Source organism: Trachinotus anak, unplaced genomic scaffold (assembly GCF_046630095.1).
Source record: "Trachinotus anak isolate AG129_WGS33_773 ecotype Australia unplaced genomic scaffold, CSIRO_AGI_Tana_v1 ptg000019l, whole genome shotgun sequence".
NCBI lineage: Eukaryota > Metazoa > Chordata > Actinopteri > Carangiformes > Carangidae > Trachinotus > Trachinotus anak.
Window position 1 is genome coordinate 29678636 of NW_027273870.1, and position 21376 is coordinate 29700011.

Genomic DNA, 21376 nt, shown 5'->3' on the forward strand with positions numbered 1-21376 from the left:
AGTAGTTTTTCAAGTTTTACCACAAATCATCAGCTTTATGTTCCTGTTGATCATTTTAAAAATAAATTTTCACCAAATTTCTCAAAAGTTTTTGTTGCTGATTCTCCAGCCGCTGCCTTTAAACCACTGCAGAAGAAGAAGACACATCGAGGCTGAGTGAGTTAACGCTGACGAACATGAAGCATGAAGAGAGGAGATCATCAGCTGATGAGGCACAAACAGAAATGTCAGATCTCCATCATGTTCTCCTCGTGGTTTCCATCGTCTGAGCTGTGACTGGATCTTTTAATGAGCTCATCTTCTTCTGTGGTGGTTTAATGGCAGCGGCTGGAGAATCAGCTTCACCTGCTGTTTAACTCAATGACCTGACACCTGTAACATTAGAGTGGAAACATGTTAATTCACGTTTTTCACATTTTGTTTTGCAGTTTTTCTCAAAATTGAAAATGTGCCTCAGAACAGATGGATGGAAATGCAGCCACACAAACTTTATTTTCTATCTGTGGTTGTGGTGGATGTGTGGGACTGTTTGAAGAACGTCTCCTTGGTTCTTGTTGAAATTAGCTGCAGTCGTGAAGTCACATCAGAACATGGAAGCAAAATGTTGACGTGTTTGTTTTACTGACAAAGCTCTTGCAGAGCAGATCGTCCTCTAGTCCCAGGGTTGGTGGTTTGACCCCCACCCTCCTTCTGTCCACATGTTGATTGATCAGCTCCTCGTATGGAAACTCACTCAGTCCTTTGGATAAAAGTGATACACAAGTGCAGCCATTCCCTGTTTATTACATACATACTTACTTACACTCTGTATCCTTGAGTCTGGAGCTGTGCTGTTTATGTCCGTGTTTACAAGCTAGTTTGTAGTAAAAAGCCTCAGACATGTAAAAGCAGTAGTTTGGTGGTTCTTAGTTTTTTCTAAAATTTGTACCTCTCCAAAGCACACTTGAAAAATGTTGTAAAATGTAGTCTGTATCAGGGGCGGAGCCAGCTATTGTAAACACTGGAGGCTTAGCCCAAACTCATGGTGCTGAACCAGGAACCATCAGGTGTTTTATGTGAAGCCCAAAGGCTGCGCTACCTGTCAGGTGACCTGTGACCTGTAGATGAAGATATTTCCCCAGTAGCTGAAAGGGCTCCATTGATTGGCCGGTCCAGTCAGAGAGACTGAGGGAAGGACACCAGGATGAGGTTACTTATAAACTTTATAAAGGATTCAGAAAGTAGATAGCTTCTATAAACTGTTTAGACGATGAATCATTGTTGACATAAAGTCGAACATAGAGACGACCTCACTGATCTAACACTGATCTGTGTGTGTCTGCGCTCCATTAAGCGTCGCCTGTACGTTTCCTCAGTGTGGACAGAGACGTGTCTCTGAGCCCGCCGGGTCTCGTCCCTCCGTTCCACAGGTTCACCTCCGAGCTTTGGGAATGTGTTTATCTTAAGATCTGTCGTCTGCTCTGTCAACTCGAGGGTCTCCAGCTCTGAAGTCAGATACCTGCTGGTAGACCTCGGCCTTTCACCCACAGCGGCAGGATGGGGAGGGGGAGGGGGTGCGGGGGCACTCTGTGCTTTACAGAGACACTCGAGCATGAAGCTTTCCTCTTTGTCTCTTATTTCCTCACCTCTCCCATCTCACGGCATCATCTCAAACTCACAGAGAAGCTTCCTTCATCTGTTTTCAGGCGCTGACCTTTGAACTGTTTTCTGCCGGCCGCTCGTTTAGAGGTGGAATATTCTGTGTTTTTAAATCGACCAAATCCAATCGATTTGAATTCTTGACTTGATTTGATTTTTGGAAGGGACATAGTTGTACTGTATGAAGGAATGCTGTGTCCATCTGAGTCTGTCCTGTAACAAACAAGGTCAGAGGTCGTCTGTCAGCAGGTTACTATGACCCATCGTTAGGTTTTGTTGCTAGGCGACATCTAGTGGTCGTAGTGATGATGACAGGAGCAAAGGGGAAAAGTGCGGTGACGTAGTTTATAGAGCGACAAAGTCCACGTCAGGAGGAGGTTGGGGTGGATGGATGAATATGACCCAGGAGAGCGGTGTTCGATTCCCATGTGACAGGAGCAGTTTATGTTGTTTCTATTATCCATGACCGTTACTAACAGTCTGCGGTGAAACACAGTCGTCCTCTCCTGACAGGTGTGATGCAACATGTGGAGCGTCTGTGCTGAACGTTAGTTAGTAGTTGTTGAACTGAATGAGGCGTTTGCAGTGTGAAGCGTCGCCCCTCAGGTTCAGCTGGCTGAGACTTTAAATAAGTGGTGTTGATGCTAACTGAAGCAGATCTGTGTTTGCACTGGTGGATGGAAACTTTTCAAGATCATATAAGAATCTCATTTTACTGAAGTGTCAACTGCAAACCTGATAAATAATCAAAATGACAAGCAAACTGAAAAAGACAGACGCAGCTCAGGTAAAGTTCAACATGTTCGACTACGGAGCCAGAGTTTGTCTTTTTCCCTCCACGTTCTGCAGCTTGTGTTACAGGTTTGTGTTGCGCTACCGTGACAGAGCTGTGTTGGCGCTGAGCGCAGTCAGTTGCTGTGTGTCAGTCCTCAGCTCTGTCCTCTGCTTGTTGTCTGAACTGAGAGGCCTCCTGAGTCGAACATTAACCATCTGAGTATGTAGCATTCTGGGAAACGAGGTCCCATAATCCTTTAGTAAATAATAATAAGAGCAGCGTGGAGCCTGTCTGCGGCTCAGTGGGATGCTGATCTGTGGTCAGCACTGGCTGATGGGAAATTAACGACACTCTGTGGCTGGTTCAACTTGAAGTTACAGTTTGTCAATTTTAAATATTTTAACATAATTACACACATTTGTCTTTTTATTTAGTCTCCAGCTGTTGAAGCAGAGTAACTGCCCCCACCCTGTACGATGGGTATCATTAACCAGCAGCTATTTTGAAGCCATTAGCACGTTGCTAACTGTCATTTTCACAAACACAGAGAGGGTTGAAGCCCTGAAGGTTTACTAAGTGCAGCCTTTGTCGTCCTGTTTGAACTCAAGTGACAATCAGGTGCAGATCACACAGCAGCTTCATTATGTTCTGCAGGAGCCTTAGACACTGACCAGTACTCCTGCTCTGGACCAGTACCTCGACCCAGGGCTTTGTAGTAATTTGATGAAAAAAGCACAATATCAGCTTCTATAATAAAAGTCTTAATATTGTATTTAGACTCAGACTCAGGGTCAGTGCAGAAGACCAGGCCCCAAGGCTGAGAAACAGTCAGTGTCTCAAGGCCGTCATCCTCTGCTGATGTTCCCCAACACGTTTCCACTGCGTCATTTCACATATAAAACCAACTCACACACTCCACAGTGAACCCAGGACTCAGAGTCCCATGTGGTCTGGAGTCTCAGACCAGTTCCTTCCTCGGCCTGGTTCTTGACCCAGTGACCCCTGATACGCAGTGATAGCAGGCAGCTAGCGTGGACGCCTTTGGCTGTATGTGCTGATATTTATCCTTTCACAGTGGTGGAAGAAATACTCAGATACTGTACTTTAGTTAAAGTATCAGTACCATGATGTAAAAATACTTTGTTATAAGTAAAAAAAACATAGAGCGAAGCAATTTCAGAGTTAAATTCTGATCAACTTCCTGAAAAATGATATGTTTTTTAAAATCTTATCTACACATGTCAATTTTTTATGATTGCAATTTTTTATCTAACGAAAGCCCCGAGAGGCAACAGATCTTTCTGGGAAGAAATTTCCTCACCTCTCTGGAGTTGTTTTCACATTTGAAAAAAAGAAAAACTTCAAGGCGTCAGAATCTCTGTATCTACTCGTTGTGTTCATGATCAACAGGCCAGAATCTCTTCACTTCACTAAACCGACAACAACACACTTTGTCTCTGCTAGCTTCCACACTTTATACTGTATTATGTTCTATAAGAGCTGAAACAATAAATTGATTAATTGATCAGTCAATCAAAAGAAACTTAATCTGCAAATGTTCTTTAATAATCAATTAATTGCTTTAAGCATCAGTAAATTAATCTGTAACTGAGGCTGTTTTGTCTAAATCCTCTGCCTTCGCCTCGGACACAGACGATACACTGGTTACACTTCATGGTCACAGTCCACGGTGCTCTGGACTCAAACTGTAACTGTGGCATTTGCTCGCATTCAGTCCGAGGCGGATTTGAGTTAATGGGGTTAAAGAGATCCTTTTCTTCTGAGTGAATGGGAAGTTGTTGTGCAGAATTCCTGTGGGCTGACAAAGCGAGCAGAGCTGCAGAGGGAGGTCGAGCTGTAGGAGAGTCCTGAACGTTTACTGCAGGTTTTAATTGGAGCTCCTGCTGTACTTTCTCTGGCTGTATTCCAGTCTGTGCAACACCAGCTGACCTGCAGTCTCTCCTCATTCTAACTCAAACATCCAGGTTTTTAAAACAAATTAACAAATCATATCTGCATCCTCTCCATCCTCTTCTTCGTATCTTTGTTCCTTCATGGTCACAGCTGACACGTGTTCACAGGCCTCTCCATCTAAGGAAGTTCATTCCTGCCACTTAAAACAGAAAAACCACCGCCTATGTTTTTTTTTGTTAATATTTCATGATTAGGATTCATTGTCTCATAATTATGAGAAACATATAATTTTAATAATGTTTTTTCTTATAATTATTAAAAACAGTTATGGTCATAATTAATAACAAGGCCCAGGAGGATTAGCAACCACTAATCAGCAGGAGCTCATGGAGATCCTTTTAACAATAACAACAATTATTCTCATAATTATGATAAACTGAGTTGAGATAATAAGTCCCAAGTGTAAGTCATAATTATTAGATCAAACACATTTTTTTTTCCTAGTGGCACAAGTGAACTTCCGTATATGTACATGATTTACAGGAGTTAAACTGTAGTTTGACAAACCTTCCTCCTGTTTCAGATTAACACCAATGGGTTTGTGGCTGTGGTCGACCCTCCCGCTGAGAAGGAGTACCTGGGGAAGATGCCCGCCAGTTTCAAAATGATTGCAGCCCTGCTGGGAGACCTGGACAACAGTGACGGACGGGGGAGAGTGTTCTTCAGGCAGGACAGCAGCCCGGACGTTCTGAGACGGGCTGGGGAGCACGTCAGGCAGGCTTTCCCCAGAGACGACGAAGTGGAGCCCCACAGCGTCCTCATCATCACCTGGGTAAACATGGCCGCCCAGGGGACGTCTGGACGAGGGGACGGACTGGACGTTAAGGTGAGTCACGTTGTTTGTTTTCCAAAGGCAGACAGAGGATGATTTCATATTACCAGATACCACATATCACAAAGTCTTTCCACCACAAAGCACAGACAGGTTTATTTTTGCATCCTAAAAATTCCCAGTGAATTTTTCAATTTTTAAACAACCAAATTTAAGGAATCCTTTTCAAATCTTTAGTGGTGAAAACTGAAAACTTGATTTGAAACCCATGTGTCCACTAAGCTACACCTGTACAATCTAATACATTTCAGTACAACAGTCTTAGAATAAGTAGAGGCTGCAGTCGGTGGTGATGACGTGTTGGAAAGTGATAATATTAATAATAATAATTTATGTTTACCACAAACTGATCAAATACACATTTCAATATAGTGAAGCTACAGCTTTAACAATGACCTTAAAGTTAAATCAGCTTCTTCCCGACACAGTTTTCACTGTTTCGTGAATACAGGATTTATGACTGCACTGCACGTGCTGCAGTTCAGTGTCAGACGGGCACTCGATATGATATGATATGAGTCCAAACTAAAAAAGAAATAAACAGCAAAGCTAAAGCAGCCACAAGTAAAGAATTACTGGTGAGGATTTTCATTTTTTCCTATAAGACAAGTTTAATCTTTTAATATGTTTATGTTTGTTTGTTCCAGTGTGTCTGCAGCGCATTCGTTTAACATTAACATTAATATAAACTGTTTCACAATTATGTGAATGTGGTGCTTTTTGCACTTTGTTAGGGTCTCATTTTACTTTTATCACTCCTGAGTGTCAATGTGCACAAAAAATAAGTAACTGTAAATGTACAAAGTGCAATGAAGAACCATATGTTTCCTTTCTGTTGTGTTGGGTAGTTGAACAGTTGAGTAACAGCACTGTGTGGAGCAGATAATGGACTGACAGAATGTCACAAGGCAGTGTCTCATTCATTATCTCTGTCTCAGCTCACCTCATTTTTCACTCACATTCTACAGGTGGACCCGCTTTCATGTCCACTCCCTGTAGTTTACTGTGCCTTCCTCTCTGGTCTGACACTGAGCCATTTACCTGTTTCAGTCGGTCAATAATCCCCATAATAAACATGAACATGTGCAGCCAGTAAAAAATCCCATTTTCTTTTCTGTCAGAATCTAACTCATGTACAACATCTCCTCCTTGTCCTTCAGAACCAGAGTGCAGCTGGTTTTCCTCCCAGTCTGTCTAATCTGGTTGAGTTTGAGTGTCTGGTCACATCATGAAGTGGCCACAGCAAAATTCATTCACAGTTGTTACTCAGCTGTCAGCTGTCAACACCCACATGTCTCATCTATATTTATCATATAAAAAAATAGAAATAGAAAAGAAGACATTGTGGTTAAACCAGGTGGCAACCCACCGTGACGTGCAATTTGGCCGCCGCCATCTTGATTTTTTGAAACCAGAAGAAACCATATTTGGAGAAGAGGGTGGAGCTGAGTAGGAGCGAGGGGTGGGGCTGACCTAAGAGCCGAGGTCACTGTGCCCGCCCACCTAAACTGTCAACCTGACAACAGCATCAATCTTTCGGCTACACAGCGCTGCTGAATCCAAAGTCATTTTCCATAAGTCGAGGTAAACTTTATTACGAAGTGTTAAAGTACTTTTAATAGTTAATAGTTAAAAGGGACTGCTCTTGATTGACAAGCCAAAATGTGTCAATCATCCTTTAGCCACGCCCCAATACATACCCTACTTTATCGTCTATTTTAAATTAAATGGGACTATAATTTTAAAAACAAACATCTTGTTGTATTGAAGAAGACTTGAAACTAGCGATTGAGACCATAAACTCGTTATGGAAACGTTTACTGAGGTCATAAACCAAGTGAGAAGTAGGGTCATTTTCTCATCGACTTCCATACAATCAGACTTCTTTTTGCAACCAGTGGAGTCGCCCCCTGATGGTCAGTAGACAGAATGCAGGTTTAAGGCACTTCCGCATTGGCTTCATTTCCCGGAGCCAGCGTCGACGTCCATTTTTATATACAGTCTATGGGTTTAACATGAAGGAGGTATATACTGGCCACTGACAGCTAGCCTCAACTCATTTGTACTTTCAGAGAAACACCTTCCAGCTCGTTGTGGCCTCCATGGCGTCGTCCTCCTGCGCCATCCTCTTGTACCCCCGAAATGGCCTGCAGTTCCTCTCCACGTCAGTCGGGGATGAGCGTAAACTCCTGGAGGCTGGCTTCAATGAAGGGCTGGTTTCAGGCTGGTTCTGGAAAACCAAACAGGGGACGTACTTTCAAATCACCTCCAATGAAGAAACCTCCATCAAGAAACTTACTGAGTATGAATCTGGTACCACTGGTTAACAGCCGGTGATGTTTGTTTTGTGCTTGATAAGATACACAAAAGTTTTTTACAATAATTTGATAGACTGTGACACAATAAATCAAAATAAATTTTATCGATTTAACATGCAGTGACATTTTATTGGGTAACAGACTACTAGCATACCAAATACTATACCAGAGTAACAACAATTGACATTCTCTTGTTCTAGTAATTAGAACTTAATTGGTTGCTCCCAAAAGTGGTGCTATTACAATTTATTATCCAAGTCTCTAGGTCCTTGAAAAGACAAGAAACAGTTTGAATGAGCAACCACTAACTGCTTTGTTACAGCTACAAAACACCAGACATGAACATGAAAGGATCCACACAGCTCTGTCACAGTCCGATATTCACAAGGCGTTAAAATTTGTGTGGACCTATGTCTCAGTTTCTGTTTTTGTATCCAGTTTTCCACTGAAGAACATGGATGCAATGAGGAGCTGAACATCTGCTTTCCCTGACTCTGTTTTTTCTTCCTTCCTGTATCCAATCAGAAAGACAAACTCTGGACGAAAAGGAGTTTGGGTATATGAGATTGGTGCCTCACCGATCTTTGTCGCCATCACACCAGGAATGGTCGCTAACCTTCCTGAAGAGGAGATGGGTACGACTGAACCTACTGCGACCACCGAACCTCCTGTGACCATGTTGCCTAGGCAACCTGATGAGCAACAGGAGGTGGACGTCTCAAGCTATGAAACGACGATGATGACAACTGAAGCAGCACCAGAGGAAAAGGAGGAGTTTCCAAATGAGACTCCCACTGAGTACAAACTGGGTTACCCAGAGGCTGAGGCCATCACACCTGGGTATGCTGAACCAGAGACGGAAGAGCCGGATTATGAAGAACCGGACCAGTTTGAGTCAGAATACCCTGAATCTGAGACTGCCACACCAATATACACCAGCCCTGAAACACTTCCGCCAAGGTACCCGGACCAGACCGAGACTGGATACCCCATCTCTGAGCCTTTACAACCAAGATACACCATCCCAGAACCCAGCGAACGTAGATACTCTCCAGTTGAGCCAAGATACCCTGACCGTGATCCAGTCCAACCGGGATACACAAACCCTGAACCAGTCCAACCGGTGCCACCCCATTCCCAGCCCCAGCACCCCCAGATTGTTGTGGTAGATGAAGACGAAGATCTAGATGTGAATGGTAAAAAACTTTTATGCTTCTGTCCAGAGCTTCTGTTGAATTTCTTCTTTATTTTCTCTAAAGCTGATTGATACGTTCTTTGGTCCTTTTCAAAGTGTTTGCATACAATTTGGAGACGTGTGCCCACAACAGGCACAAATGCTCGGCTTTTGCTGACTGCCGGGACTACAGCAACGGGTACTGCTGCCACTGTAGGCCTGGTTTCTACGGTAATGGGAAGGACTGTGTTGCAGAAGGTAAGAAGCATTTTTCGCTGTTAATGAAAATGCGAAAAAATATTGTATCTGTCAGACACCGTAACTATTGTTATCCCACAGTGATACCAGATTGGACTCAAGACTAGTGCTTCAACTAAAGACTATTTTCATTGCCAATTAATGTGACATTAATTTTTAAGATTAATCATTTGGTCTATAAAAATACCTGTGACAATTTCCTGTGTTCCTGACAATTCAACCAACACACCAGAACCTGAAGATTTTCTCTCAAGACCCCCTCATCACAAGTGTCAGAAGTCAAGTTACTCTGAACTTGTCATATTGTTTAATTTAGATACATTTTTGAATCCCAAAGACATAAAACTGTTCGACTTTTCAGAAAGAAAAACAAGTATTAGAAATAAGAATTCAAATTTGTGTAGCAGAATTTTTTTTCATTTTAACCTGATGCAGCTCATCAACCACTAATAGTTATCCCATAACCCAGAATCACTACAAAGACAAAGACAAAGGAACAATTCTTCACACCTGAATAGACGAGACTAGAGACTATTTGTTGTGTGTATCTACTAACTGTTACTGCTCATCATGTTTCAGAATCAGAATCAGAATCAGAATCAGTTTTATTGCCAAGTATGTTTTCACATACAAGGAATTTTTTCTGGTGATTGGTGCAATTGATCAGCAACAGTGGGGCTCTCTAGCCTTGTTGATGAGGCTAATAGCAGATGGGAAGAAGCTATTTTTGTGGCGAGAGGTTTTGGTCCTGAAGGACCGCAGCCTCCTGCCAGAGGGGAGTGTCTCAAAGAGTTTGTGTCCAGGGTGGGAGGAGTCAGCTACAATCTTCCCTGCACGCCTCAGAGTCCTTGAGGTGTACAGGTTTCACCTGTAAAAACCAGTTTCACCACAGATATGATAATTTTTTTTAGCCTTTAACTGACCCGAAGTCAGATGCCATCAGTTTCTTATCACCACATCACAACATCACAACACCACCTCTACTGTGATGCTTCTGCTCTCCTGATCAAATCTTCATTGATTTCTAGGCAAACCACAGAGGATGAATGGAAAGGTGAATGGTCGAGTGTTCGTAGGGAACTCGCCTTCACCCATAGAGCTCAGTAACAACGACTTGCACTCATATGTGGTGGCCAATGATGGACGAGCATACGTGGCCATCAGCAACATCGACAGCAGCCTGGGCCCCTCCCTGACACCGCTGTCCTCCCTGGGAGGAATCATCGGCTGGGCCTTCGCCCTGGAGCAGCCTGGCTTCCACAACGGCTTCAGTCTAATTGGTGAGGACACGTGTTGTTAATTGTTGTGTTAAATGCTCTCTGGTATTAAACTATTAGCATTACAAGCTGGCTTGATCAATGTAGAATGTGTTGTTGCTAATGCTAAGTTCTAAGCTGTTTACCATAGACAGAAAGTAAATGTAAAGGCTACGTTCACAATTATTTGGACGATACGCAGTAAAGGCGAAGATTAGAACCGTAGTGCCCCTCGTGATGTTTTCTCTCATATCCGTGCAGGTGGCGTGTTTTCCCGGCAGGCTGAGGTGATCTTCCAGCCTGGAAGCGAGCGTCTGAGCATCAAGCAGCAGTTTAAAGGAATCGATGAACATGACCACCTGGTGGTGAGCACGGAGCTGGAGGGTCGTCTGCCCGCCATCCCCCTGGGCTCCTCCGTCCAGATCAACCCGTACAAAGAGATCTACCAGTACGACAGAAACTGTAAGAGCAATTAACAACAAAAACTGATGAAGTGGTGCAGCAGAAAGCTGCTGTGCTGAGGTGTTCATTGTTTTTTTGTGCTTCCCCTGTGCTTTTCAGTGATCACTTCCTCTTCAAACCGCGATTACACCATCAACTCCCCTGACGGCACCGTCGAGACCAGAAGCTACCAGTGGCGTCAGACCATCACCTTCCAGAGCTGCCCACATGATGAGGCTGTCAGGGTGGCACCGTCGACCCAGCAGCTCAGCGTGGACCAGATCTTTGTGATGTTCGACCGCGACAACCTTCTGATCCGCTACGCCATGAGCAACAAGATCGGCTCTGTCCACAGTGAGTTGAAACACCTTTGCAGACACCTGAAAATAATGAAATGTTATAGAGAGGAAATACAATCTGAAGAGGTTTGGATAAATTCTCTCTAAAGAAAAAAAATCTAAATGAGAAAAAAAACATCAAATATTGAAATTTCTGATCTGCTATAGAGAATTTTTATTGGCCTTTTTTCTAATTGACTGTGAGGGACTATGTTCATATTATAAATTAAGTACATAAAATGGATAAAAAATGACTTTAAAATGATTTACCTGACTAATCGACAATGAAAATAATCATCAGTTGAAGCTTTAACAACTTAGCATCGATTTTGTTCCTGGCAGAAATGGTCTTCCATACAGGAGCTGCAGGTTGTCGGTTGAAAGTCATGATGACGTCCATGTCTCCTGGTCGTCTGTCAGGGACAGTCAGAGTAAAGTGATTTGTTGTTACTCTGAGGAATGCACTGAAGCAAGCCTCCTTTAGTGCCGTGGTGGTGTTTGCAGTGAAGCATCAAAGGAAGATAAACAGTAATCTGTTGGTAGCGGCTCTATTTCCTCAGCTGCAGAGGCTGTGAGAGCGTTGGCAGGGGGTAAAGGTCAGCGAAGGTCATAGAGATACCAACCTCCAGTCCACAGCAGGGAGGAGATCAGGGGAAGGGGCATCAGGATGACCCTTTTTTTTTGTCTTAATAAAAAGGCGGGTTAAAGGTAAAAGTGCAGGTGGGGCTGCTCGTGTGTTCAGAGTAACACAAGCAAACATGACTCAGCTGGAGTCTCCTGGCAGAAAGTGGAACATCTGGGTCGTGTTTCCTGTGAGGAGGAAACAAACATGGAGCTCCAACGTTCAGCTGCATGATGGGAACAAAAAGACGGCGACTACATGACTTCTTTGTGTCGATTAACTACGGCTGCAGAGAAGGATCATTTTCATTATCAATTAATCTGACAAATATTTTCTTGATTAATCGTCTGATCAGAAAACAGTGAAAAACGGTCAGAAAGTGATGACTTGTTTATTCTGAATTAAATAAAAAAATAATCACTTTAACTACAATGTAAGACCAAGAAAAGCTGCTGATTCTCAGACTTGAGAACCTGGAAGCATCAAAAAAGAGAAGTTGTCAATCAATCAGCATTTAACACTAAAAACTAAAATAAAAATAAAATGATAAAGTAATTAAATACTAAAGCAGAGATTTATTCAAGTGAGTAAAACCAAAATAAAAAGTAGACTATTTCAAAGGAAACAAAGACAAAGATAAAATGATAAAGACACTGAAGTTATTGTCTTTGTAGGGTGAACTGGATTATGGTTGTTTTAGTTCAACCACTGTGAATTATGCAGGAACATGCAGCTCTGTGCTCCTGAACTACTGGTTTCAGTTGGACGCAACAATGAAAAACCAACTAATTACAAGACCTGAAGCCAGAGTCAGAGTCTTCATGAGTCCAACGCTGGTCTTCAGAGTTTGGGACCTTTACCACAAACCACAGGGGCTTATGGGTCAGAGGGAGGAAATAAGTCACTTTGGTTAACAAGCCCCGGTCAACTCTGGATTCATGCAGGTGAACATGAGAGAGGCAAAACCTGAAATGAATCAAGGGAAACAGACGAATGTGTGTTTTCACTCTGAGCTTCAGGTAAAAAGATTCCGTCGGTGTTTTTATTTTTCAGGCAGTCTTCCGGAGCAGAACCCGTGTTTCACCGGCCGACACGGCTGCGACATCAACGCTGTGTGCAGACCAGGTGAAGGCCTCCAGTTCACCTGTGAGTGCGCTGCTGGTTTCACTGGAGATGGACGCTACTGCCACGGTAACACAACCTCACCCCTCTGAGTTTCACACATGAAAACTGTGGTTAAATACATATATACATATATACAGTATGTGTGTGTACAAGTCAGAGCTTTAGCAGATTTACAAAGTGCTGTGAAGGGAATAAAGCAAAGCAAAAGCAAACAATACAATGAAAAAGCTGCTAACCAGCTAGCCTCAGCCCGTCTTGTCATTTTCCGATAGCGAGTCACTGTAGCCTCCACCCCCACACTGATACTCCCATGATCACTCTTTGGAGACTTTTAGGGGGGTTTAACCTCCGTCAGTCGTTCATCTCCGTGTTGGTGTGTTGCTGCAGACATTGACGAGTGCAGGGAGACTCCTCAGGTCTGTGGAGCCAACACAGAGTGCACTAATCTGCCCGGAACCTTCCGCTGTGAGTGTTTGACCGGCTTCCTGTTCGCCAGCGATGGAAGGACCTGCATCGGTATGTTCAAGTGTGTGTGTGTGTGTGTGTGTGTGTATGTGTGTGTTGACAGCTGTGCGGGTGGGCGGAGTGTATAGTTCCTGTGTGTCTTTGTTTGAAGAGTCCCTTGTTGCACATACAGATGTTGTAAAAGCTGCCAAGAGACATGAACAATAAAGGTTTTGTGCGACTGTGAATGAGACTGGTTCCACTGGAGACGAAAGGTTTCACACTGATGTTGTTCTCTGGTGGAGCCCTGAGTGAGGACATGTGACGCAGACCTGAACCAGAACCAGAACCAGTGTCTGTGAAGCTGTCTCGTCTTATTGATGCTGGCTGGTTGAAATGTACGGCAGCCCAGAAGTGCCAGAGGCAGTGTCAAAAAAAGGAAAATTAATGAATAAACTTCCCATAATATTAAATAATACATTGTTTCAAACACACACAGCAACATGTTGTGTTGTGTTCTTTGTTGAAAAGTTGTTTATTTGTCTCTTGACATTTTGTGTTTGAAAAAATTATTGTAATTTCTTTGCATATTTTTTTCAGCAGTCCTGTCATATGATCATCAAGGCATTGTGGGAAAAATGTTTCTGCCTTGAATGAAACTGCGATTGACGACACTGATCTGTGCTTTATGTCAGTTGCTGGCAGTGTCTTAATTCCACACAACTACTTCTTGAAGAGATGATTAAATTCTGCAGGAGTAATATTTCTCTTCAGCCGGACCAGGTTTTAAGTCGTATTTATACCAAACAATGAAAAACACTCAAAAAAACCTTAAAAGCTGTCCACATACTTTTGGCCATATGCTCTACTGAAGTTTTAAATGCACCTCTCACATAATCTATAGACGCTCTGAATTCTTCCTGTTAGAGCAGCTTTACGAGCTACACCTCAGAGGTTTTTTGTTAAACTGTCTTAATGATAGTAAAACGCTACATTGACCCCCCCCACATGTGACCCCCACCTGTGACCTCTGTTTCTGCCTGGTCCTGCAGAGGAGAACCGTCCCGTGGATCACTGCCAGAGAGGAAGTCACGACTGTGACGTACCTGAGAGAGCCCTGTGCAGCTACACCGGAGGCTCGTCCTACGTCTGCTCCTGCCTGCCGGGCTTTGTGGGTGACGGCCGGGTGTGTCAGGGTGAGTTCACAGAGTTTACTTTTTCAGCTGTGTGTGTTGGTGTCTGCAGACCTTGGGCCACTCTTCAGTGTTATGACTCGTATCAGTCTTAGCTACAGGAGAACCGTCCACATGGTCTGTGGTGAAGGTCGTCCTGTGTTCGTTTGAAGCAGCTGAACAGAGGAAACGTTTGAATTGTTTTCTTGACATTTACATTGTCTGTCTCACTAAACTGTCCCCAGAGAAATATTAAAAAACTGTGGAGCGCTCAGGTGTCATGTCACTGATTTGCCTTCACAACCTGTACTGAATACGACACCTTCAATGCTTAGAGCAGCTGGGAAAACACCGAGGAGCAGATGAGGGATTTGTCCTCCAAGACCGACTGACATGTAATAGATGTCGTCTTCACAGAGCAGAGAACAGGAGCGGTAGTAAAACCATACAACAGCAAAGACACAGACACTCACAGCAGCAGAGTTTCACATGTGAACCTGCAGAGTTTGGGTTTTCCCTCTCTCAGAAACTGCAGGATCAGTTCAGTCGGTCTCCTCAGTGAAATATAAGTCAGCTCTGTGGGCCCTGGGGACAGGAAATGCTTCCACCTGGACAGGAAATGCAGAACCCTGCCTTACAGCTGTGCAGCTCATCTCTTGTATATACATCTCCCTCCTCCCCGTGTCTGTGGCTCAGCTCTGGAGAGTCTGTAAACTGAAGAATGTGCCGAGTCTGTGTGGACAGAAACCAGCAGGACAGAAAGACGAGACTGTCTCTTCAGAGCTGGCCCATGATGCCGCTGAGACAGTCGTGGGGTTTAAGGAGCAGGAGTGTTCTCAAGGTTAATCTGTCAGTTAGAGTCACCTTGAGAACAAAGAAAAAATAATTACAAGACCACTCTCTACAAGATGCTGATTTGTATAATTATTTTTACCTTAAAGCTCCACACAGAGTATCAAAGCCTCAGTCCACAGAGAAATGCACACAGCCTGTATTCAGACACTGAGCCTTAAAACCAGCCGTCAGGACTTCTGGAACTTTGTGATGTCACAACAAAGCAGTCACCGCCCTCAGCCACGACCTAAGGTTTCTTTGAGTGTTTACCTGAAATCTGCTATATCTTTATTGGATTATCACTCAGAAAACAGTCAGCCAATCAGAGACTCAGAGACTCAGATCCTCTCTAGCACCATCATCAGGTCAAAATTATAATTTGCCTAATACTTGTTGGTTTATGATCAAATACCTGCAGAACTAATGATGTTCCCATCAGCCTCAGCTGCATGCTGTGTTCAGTGCTAATTAGCGAGTTAGCATGCTAACAAGATGGTGAACACTGTGAACATTATTCCCGCTGAACATCAACATGTCAGCACTGTTATTGTGAGTATGCTGCATAAATTCTATTAATCTGAGTATTTAAATGAATGTTTGTGGAATGGACTATGAAATATGGTTGAAAGGTCCTGAGGATGCTAATAAGTCTCCATTGAGCTCCATCATACACATCAGTGCAGTTTAAATTGGAAAGTTTTAAAGTGGATTTTTATGGTAAGTTTTTTTGGAGCCAGGAGCTAGAGGCCATTATTGGAACTGTACCTCAAAACACCAGCAGCTGGTCTTTGATGCAGGTTCATCAGTGGTTCGTGTTCGTCTTCATCTTTGTTCCTCTGTATCTGTTCAGACGTGGACGAGTGTCAGCAGGAACGATGCCACCGCGACGCCTTCTGCTCCAACACGCAGGGCTCCTACACCTGCCAGTGCCATCCTGGTTTCTATGGCGACGGATTCCAGTGCAGCCCTGAGTCGTCAGGTAGGTAACTGGCTCTCTCACACGTCAGACACCTGGAGCGATCTGCTGTGAGCAGAAACGTGAAGGTTTTCAGTGAATGGGTGAACACGTGCAGAAGCAGCAGAAGGTGTTTCTGCAGACACTGAGTGTAAAGGTTTGGTCTTTGTGACATAGTGAAGGTTGAGTGCACAGAGACGAGGTGACGGCAGAGCGGTGAAGGATGTCGGCAAAGTGTAAACAGATTTCACGTTAGACTCAACAAACACTTGGTGACTCAGCTGAGGCTCATGATCGAGGCTGCGTTCGCTCTGCAGCCTCAGATCTGTTCAGGTTTATAAACCAGACCCAGAAATCATGAGAGCTGACAGACGCAACAATTAAAGAACAGTTATCTGTGTGAAGACAGGAAAGCTGAGGTGCAGGTTACTGTTGATACATGAAACTCACATCTATGTGTGTGTTAGGGAGACAGATTTAAGCAGCTTCATTATCAGTAGTCGGCAACGTTAAACACACAGGCTGTAACTTCTGCCTCTCAGCGTCTCTCAATTAAAACAATAACAAAAGACAGTGTTTGGTGAAGCAGTGTGGGATCATGGGAGTTGTAGTCTCCTCCTGGTCTGGATCCTTCAGTGTCAGAGGTTCAGGAGGTTTGGACCTGGAGCTGAATCCTCCAGAGTCTCCTCCTCTCCTCAACAAACAGAGCAGCTGATCAGAACCAGTAAAAACACTGAATCAAACAGTTTCACATTTAGAGTCAGTGATTGGTCAACGCTCTTCAGTGACACAGGACGTCTCTGATTGGCTGGAGCTGAGCTGTCGAACATTTCCTCAGCTCGTTTCTCTGATAACTTCAGATCCAGACGTCCGACGACTAAAGTCCTTCATCTGGTTCAGACACAGAGCTGAAAACCACCGAGGATCTGAAACATGAGGCTTCAAGCTGAGACTGACACCTGAGCAGACAGGATATGACATCACTGACAGGCCACCAATGAGACAGAGCGTTACCATGATTAAAATCACTGATTCTCTGTTTGAGACGTGATGGAAACATTAGTGATGATGAAGAACACAGCTCAACAACATGTAGAACAGAGGTCTGGTTGTTTTTAGATGTTTTAATGAGGAAAAGTTTCAGATTCTAAATTTAACAACAAATAGTTGGTTTTTAAAACACTATATTTTTCTTTTCTCTCCTTGTGTCCTAAACATCCGTTCCTCAGAGTATTTTTACTTTCTTTATTTTTGCTGCTACTTTCACACTTTTACTTTGTTAAGACTTTTGTTCTGATATTCCACTGAAGTCTTTTCCCTCCTCTTCTGATTGGTCTTGCTCAGGTGTCGTTGACAGATTTCTGCAGCTCTGAGTTTTTCTCTGCCTGGCTTGTTGTTGTTGTTGTTGTTGTTGCTGTTGTGTGTCGGTGGTTTGGCGTCGACCCAGAGCTGCAGACTCCTTCAGCGATTCCAGGTGTCAGGAGCTGAGAGCTAATTACAGCCTCGCTCCTCTGAGCCAAAGTTTTGTCATATTTTCATCCTTTTTTATGACCTGCCTGGCCCCTGAAAGGCATCATTTAGTGTCCCCTGTCAAAACTTGTCACAGCGTCTCTTACTGTAAGCAGCTCCGTCTCCTTTTGTCTCCACAGTCAGTCTTTGATCTTGGCCCCTCTCTGAAGGGTCTTCTTGCTTTTTGTGGTTTGTCTTTGGCTGATTGTTGGGAGCAGACGTGATGCCGTGAGGACACTCTGCTGTCTGCCAGACAGGATTGTTATGGCTGGTTTGTGGTTCGTCTCGCAGATAGATACCCTTGAGGATAAGAGTGTGAAGAGAGCAGAGGCTCTTCCAGATGTCACTGTGGCCCCTGGATGTGACCGCAGAGACGAAAAGCCTCCTGCTCGTCTTTAATCTGTGGTTCTCTCCTCAGCTCAATCACATGTTTATCTGCAGCTGCCACGTACGACAATCTGTCTGTTCACGAGTGAGAAAATTTAAATAAAGTTAAATGAAAATAGACCCCTCAGGGGGTGTGATGCAGAATATGTTTTGGGTTGATCAAGAATTACAACTGATCAAAATCAAGAATAAAGAATTTAGTTTTCTGACAAAATAAGGCAGCAAACAAGGATTATTAATGATAAATGTTGTGATTATTTTCTTGTTGATTTATCTTAGTTTCTCAGTTAAGTTTGACCAACTATTCAAAACCCAAAGATATTCAGTTCACTATCATGTAAAACAAAGACATGCATCAGATCTGTACATTTGAGAAACTGGAAACAGAATATTTGATGTTTTTTAAATTACTCAATTCATCACTTGTCAGAAATAGTTGCTAATTAATTTGCTATTCAATGAAGAAAATCCGTATTGGCTAATAGTTTTACCTTAGTTTGTGGATAAAACAAGGAAGACATGAAAAAAAAATGGAGAAAAAACAGAAAACTCAATACAACAGGAACTAAAAAACGTTATTGAATAAAATTGAAAAGAAAGCTTGAGTAGAGAAATTGCAAAAACTGTAACACCAAAATAATATCAGGGTTAATTAGTCTTTAGTTTGGTTGCTCTAGTTTTCGATTAAATTTTTACCTCAGAGGTGGTAAAGCTCTAAGAGCGGCAAACTTTTCCCTCCATTATTCATCCATCCAATCATTTCATTTTTCTGATGTGTAGTGACGCTAACAGCCTCACGGGGGCGCTAACGTAGCTACAGACCTGCTGAACATTAACACAAGAGTCTAAAAAGACTGAGGATTTTGTAGCAGAGATCTTCACACTGATGTTAACATCATCTTGACACTGCAGATGTCTCACTCTGACTAATTCTGTGTCCTCAGAACGGGAGAAGACTCAGTGTGAGCGTCAAAGAGAGAGCGTCCAGGCCTCCACCTCCTCCGGATTCTTCTCCTCCTTCTTCCGTCCTCGACCGGCCGTCGGTCAGTACATTCCACAGTGTGACAAGCACGGAGCCTACGAGCCCACGCAGTGCCACGTTAGCATCGGACAGTGCTGGTGTGTGGACGCCAACGGTCAGGAGATTCCCAACACCCGCACCGGACCCGGAAGTACTCCTCTATGTGAGTTACCTCAGTCCTCTACTAACACCATGAACTGGTCTGACTGACCAGACCAAAAATCTAACTCACATGATCAATCACTCAATAACGTTCCTCCTACACAGGCATTAACCAGGCAGTGACTCCTCCTCCGGTGGGCCCCACCCCGCGGCCCGACGTTCACCCCGTCGCTCCAGGAACACACCTGCTCTTCGCACAGAGCGGGAAAATCGAACATGTTCCTCTGGACGGATACAGCATAAAGAAGGAGGAGGCCAAACCTCTGCTGCACATCCCTGTAAGACTTTAACAACACAAGGTCTGATCAGATCTGTATCACAACCAAACACTACGAACAAGCCCAGGACATGCAAACGTACCTGCCAAGACCAGTTTCTGATAGATCAGTTTAGGTATTGATTAATGATCCCAGTTTTTATCACATCCTGGAACAGACTTGTATTATTTATCTCAGAAAATAAACCAGAAAAGGTGAAAGAAACAAGAACATTTAGCAGGAAAACGTTCACCATCTTAGTTTAGCCTGTTAGCATGCTAACATGCAACTGAGGCCGATGGGAACATCTTTAGTTTTGCAGGTATTTGGTCATAAACCAAAGTGTTAGACAAAATAAGTTATTGACCTGATGATGTCATGACGATCCATCCAATAGCTGTTGAGATATTTCAGCCTGGACCACAATGGCGGACACATTAGCGTTGCCATGCAGACAGCTAGGCTGCTACAATGGCTAATAAAAGCTTTAGCTTCTCAGCACATTCATGCGTCAGGTCTCAATAACCAAAGTTACAGAACTTTCCTTCTGCTTCTAGTTTTTGTGCTAAAGTAGGCTAAAGTAGGCTAAAGTAGGCTAAACTAGGCTTAACTGGGCTAAACTGGGCTAAACTGGGCTACCTTTCTGTTGTGGCCTTTTTACGAGGGTGGTGAAAAGTTGGCACCCTCACCTGGGTTGCAGCTGCAGGTGTAACTGTCTAGTGTACAGGGACACTAGGTTAAACTGTGACCCATCAGTCAGCTGACTGGATCATTTAACAATTTGACTGAGAGAATTCCTGATCTTTAAAGATAGATTTCCAAACCAGAGAAAAAGATAAAATTGATTCAACAAATGATGCCTTTTCTTGCTCACAGCTTCACAATTTACCTCAAAGTTCAGTCACTGTTCAAATATTTAATCTGTTCCCACGAACGTCTGAATTTCGAATAAAAAGTGAGCCTGAGGGTAAATGCTGAGGAACGTGGAGACAAAAATGATTCTCTGGTCCTTGTATGTAAAGATGTTGAAGAACATACAGAGTCACACAGCGTCACTGTCATGAATATAGTTAAACCACTGCAGAATGCTCCTGTTCCACCGAGACAATCCTCCGTTTGTTCTTCAGCAGATTTCAGCATCAGAACTCTTTTCTTCTCTTTCATGAAGTCCATAAGTCATCAGTCATACAGCAGCGTTAATGCACTTCAGCTGAACACAGCTCTCCGTCAGTGTCGGCGTCTTCAGGCTGACGCTCTGTCACTTCAGACAAAGGCTCTTTGAAAACGTCTCCAGAAGAATGAAACTGTCTGTCTCTTCCTGTGTTTTCCCTCAGGACCGGGTGGTGATCGCCGTGGCCTACGACTGCGTGGAGAAGATGGTTTACTGGACCGACATCACCGGGCCGGCAATCAGCAAGGCCAGTCTCAGCGGAGGAGACATCATCCCAGTAGTCACCAAAGGTACAACAGACGTCACTGTGTTAGAAATAAATGCACAGTCACAACAGCAGCAAATGAAGAAGGAGGAAACAGGCACAACTGTTTAACTTTTATTAGTAGTTGGTCAGTCAATCAAGGCTTTCTAGATTATTTGATCATGAAGATTGTTACAAAAAAAACACAATTTAAAAATTATTTTTTTTAGAAAGATGCTGCAGGGCAGTTACATCTACGGGTTAGCTTCAGGTTCAGTGATGGACTCCACCGGTGCTGCTTAAAGTCTCTATTGATGGAAGATACAGATACTGTATGCTACAAATCACACAAGGACAAAATCTAGACAGGAGCAGTTGGAGTCCTGGTTGATTAAGATTCATTAATTAAGTTTCTTTCAGAGCTTTTTGTTTGTTTGAAAGTTACTAGAATAAACCCAGAGAGTGTCCT

The 21376-nt window shown here is 43.5% G+C and overlaps 1 protein-coding gene across 3 annotated transcripts in view; it reads left to right on the top strand.

Moving 5' to 3' along the window:
• The window catches only part of LOC139635726 (nidogen-1-like), a 33388-nt gene that overhangs the window by 5119 nt on the left and 6893 nt on the right, over window positions 1-21376 (top strand). Inside the window, exons 1-15 of one of the 3 annotated variants that reach the window (XM_071503122.1) lie at window positions 1980-2151; window positions 4911-5213; window positions 7292-7521; window positions 8063-8733; window positions 8829-8969; window positions 9998-10249; window positions 10487-10687; window positions 10787-11020; window positions 12680-12817; window positions 13139-13267; window positions 14248-14391; window positions 16052-16180; window positions 18997-19236; window positions 19341-19513; window positions 20827-20953. In XM_071503122.1, coding sequence (XP_071359223.1) covers window positions 4974-5213; window positions 7292-7521; window positions 8063-8733; window positions 8829-8969; window positions 9998-10249; window positions 10487-10687; window positions 10787-11020; window positions 12680-12817; window positions 13139-13267; window positions 14248-14391; window positions 16052-16180; window positions 18997-19236; window positions 19341-19513; window positions 20827-20953 — 3049 coding nt within the window. In that variant the 5' untranslated portion in view covers window positions 1980-2151; window positions 4911-4973. Of the gene's footprint in view, window positions 1-1979; window positions 2152-2239; window positions 2793-4910; window positions 5214-7291; window positions 7522-8062; window positions 8734-8828; window positions 8970-9997; window positions 10250-10486; window positions 10688-10786; window positions 11021-12679; window positions 12818-13138; window positions 13268-14247; window positions 14392-16051; window positions 16181-18996; window positions 19237-19340; window positions 19514-20826; window positions 20954-21376 lie in introns of those variants that run through there. The other 2 variants (XM_071503124.1, XM_071503121.1) reach the window with 2 other exon arrangements.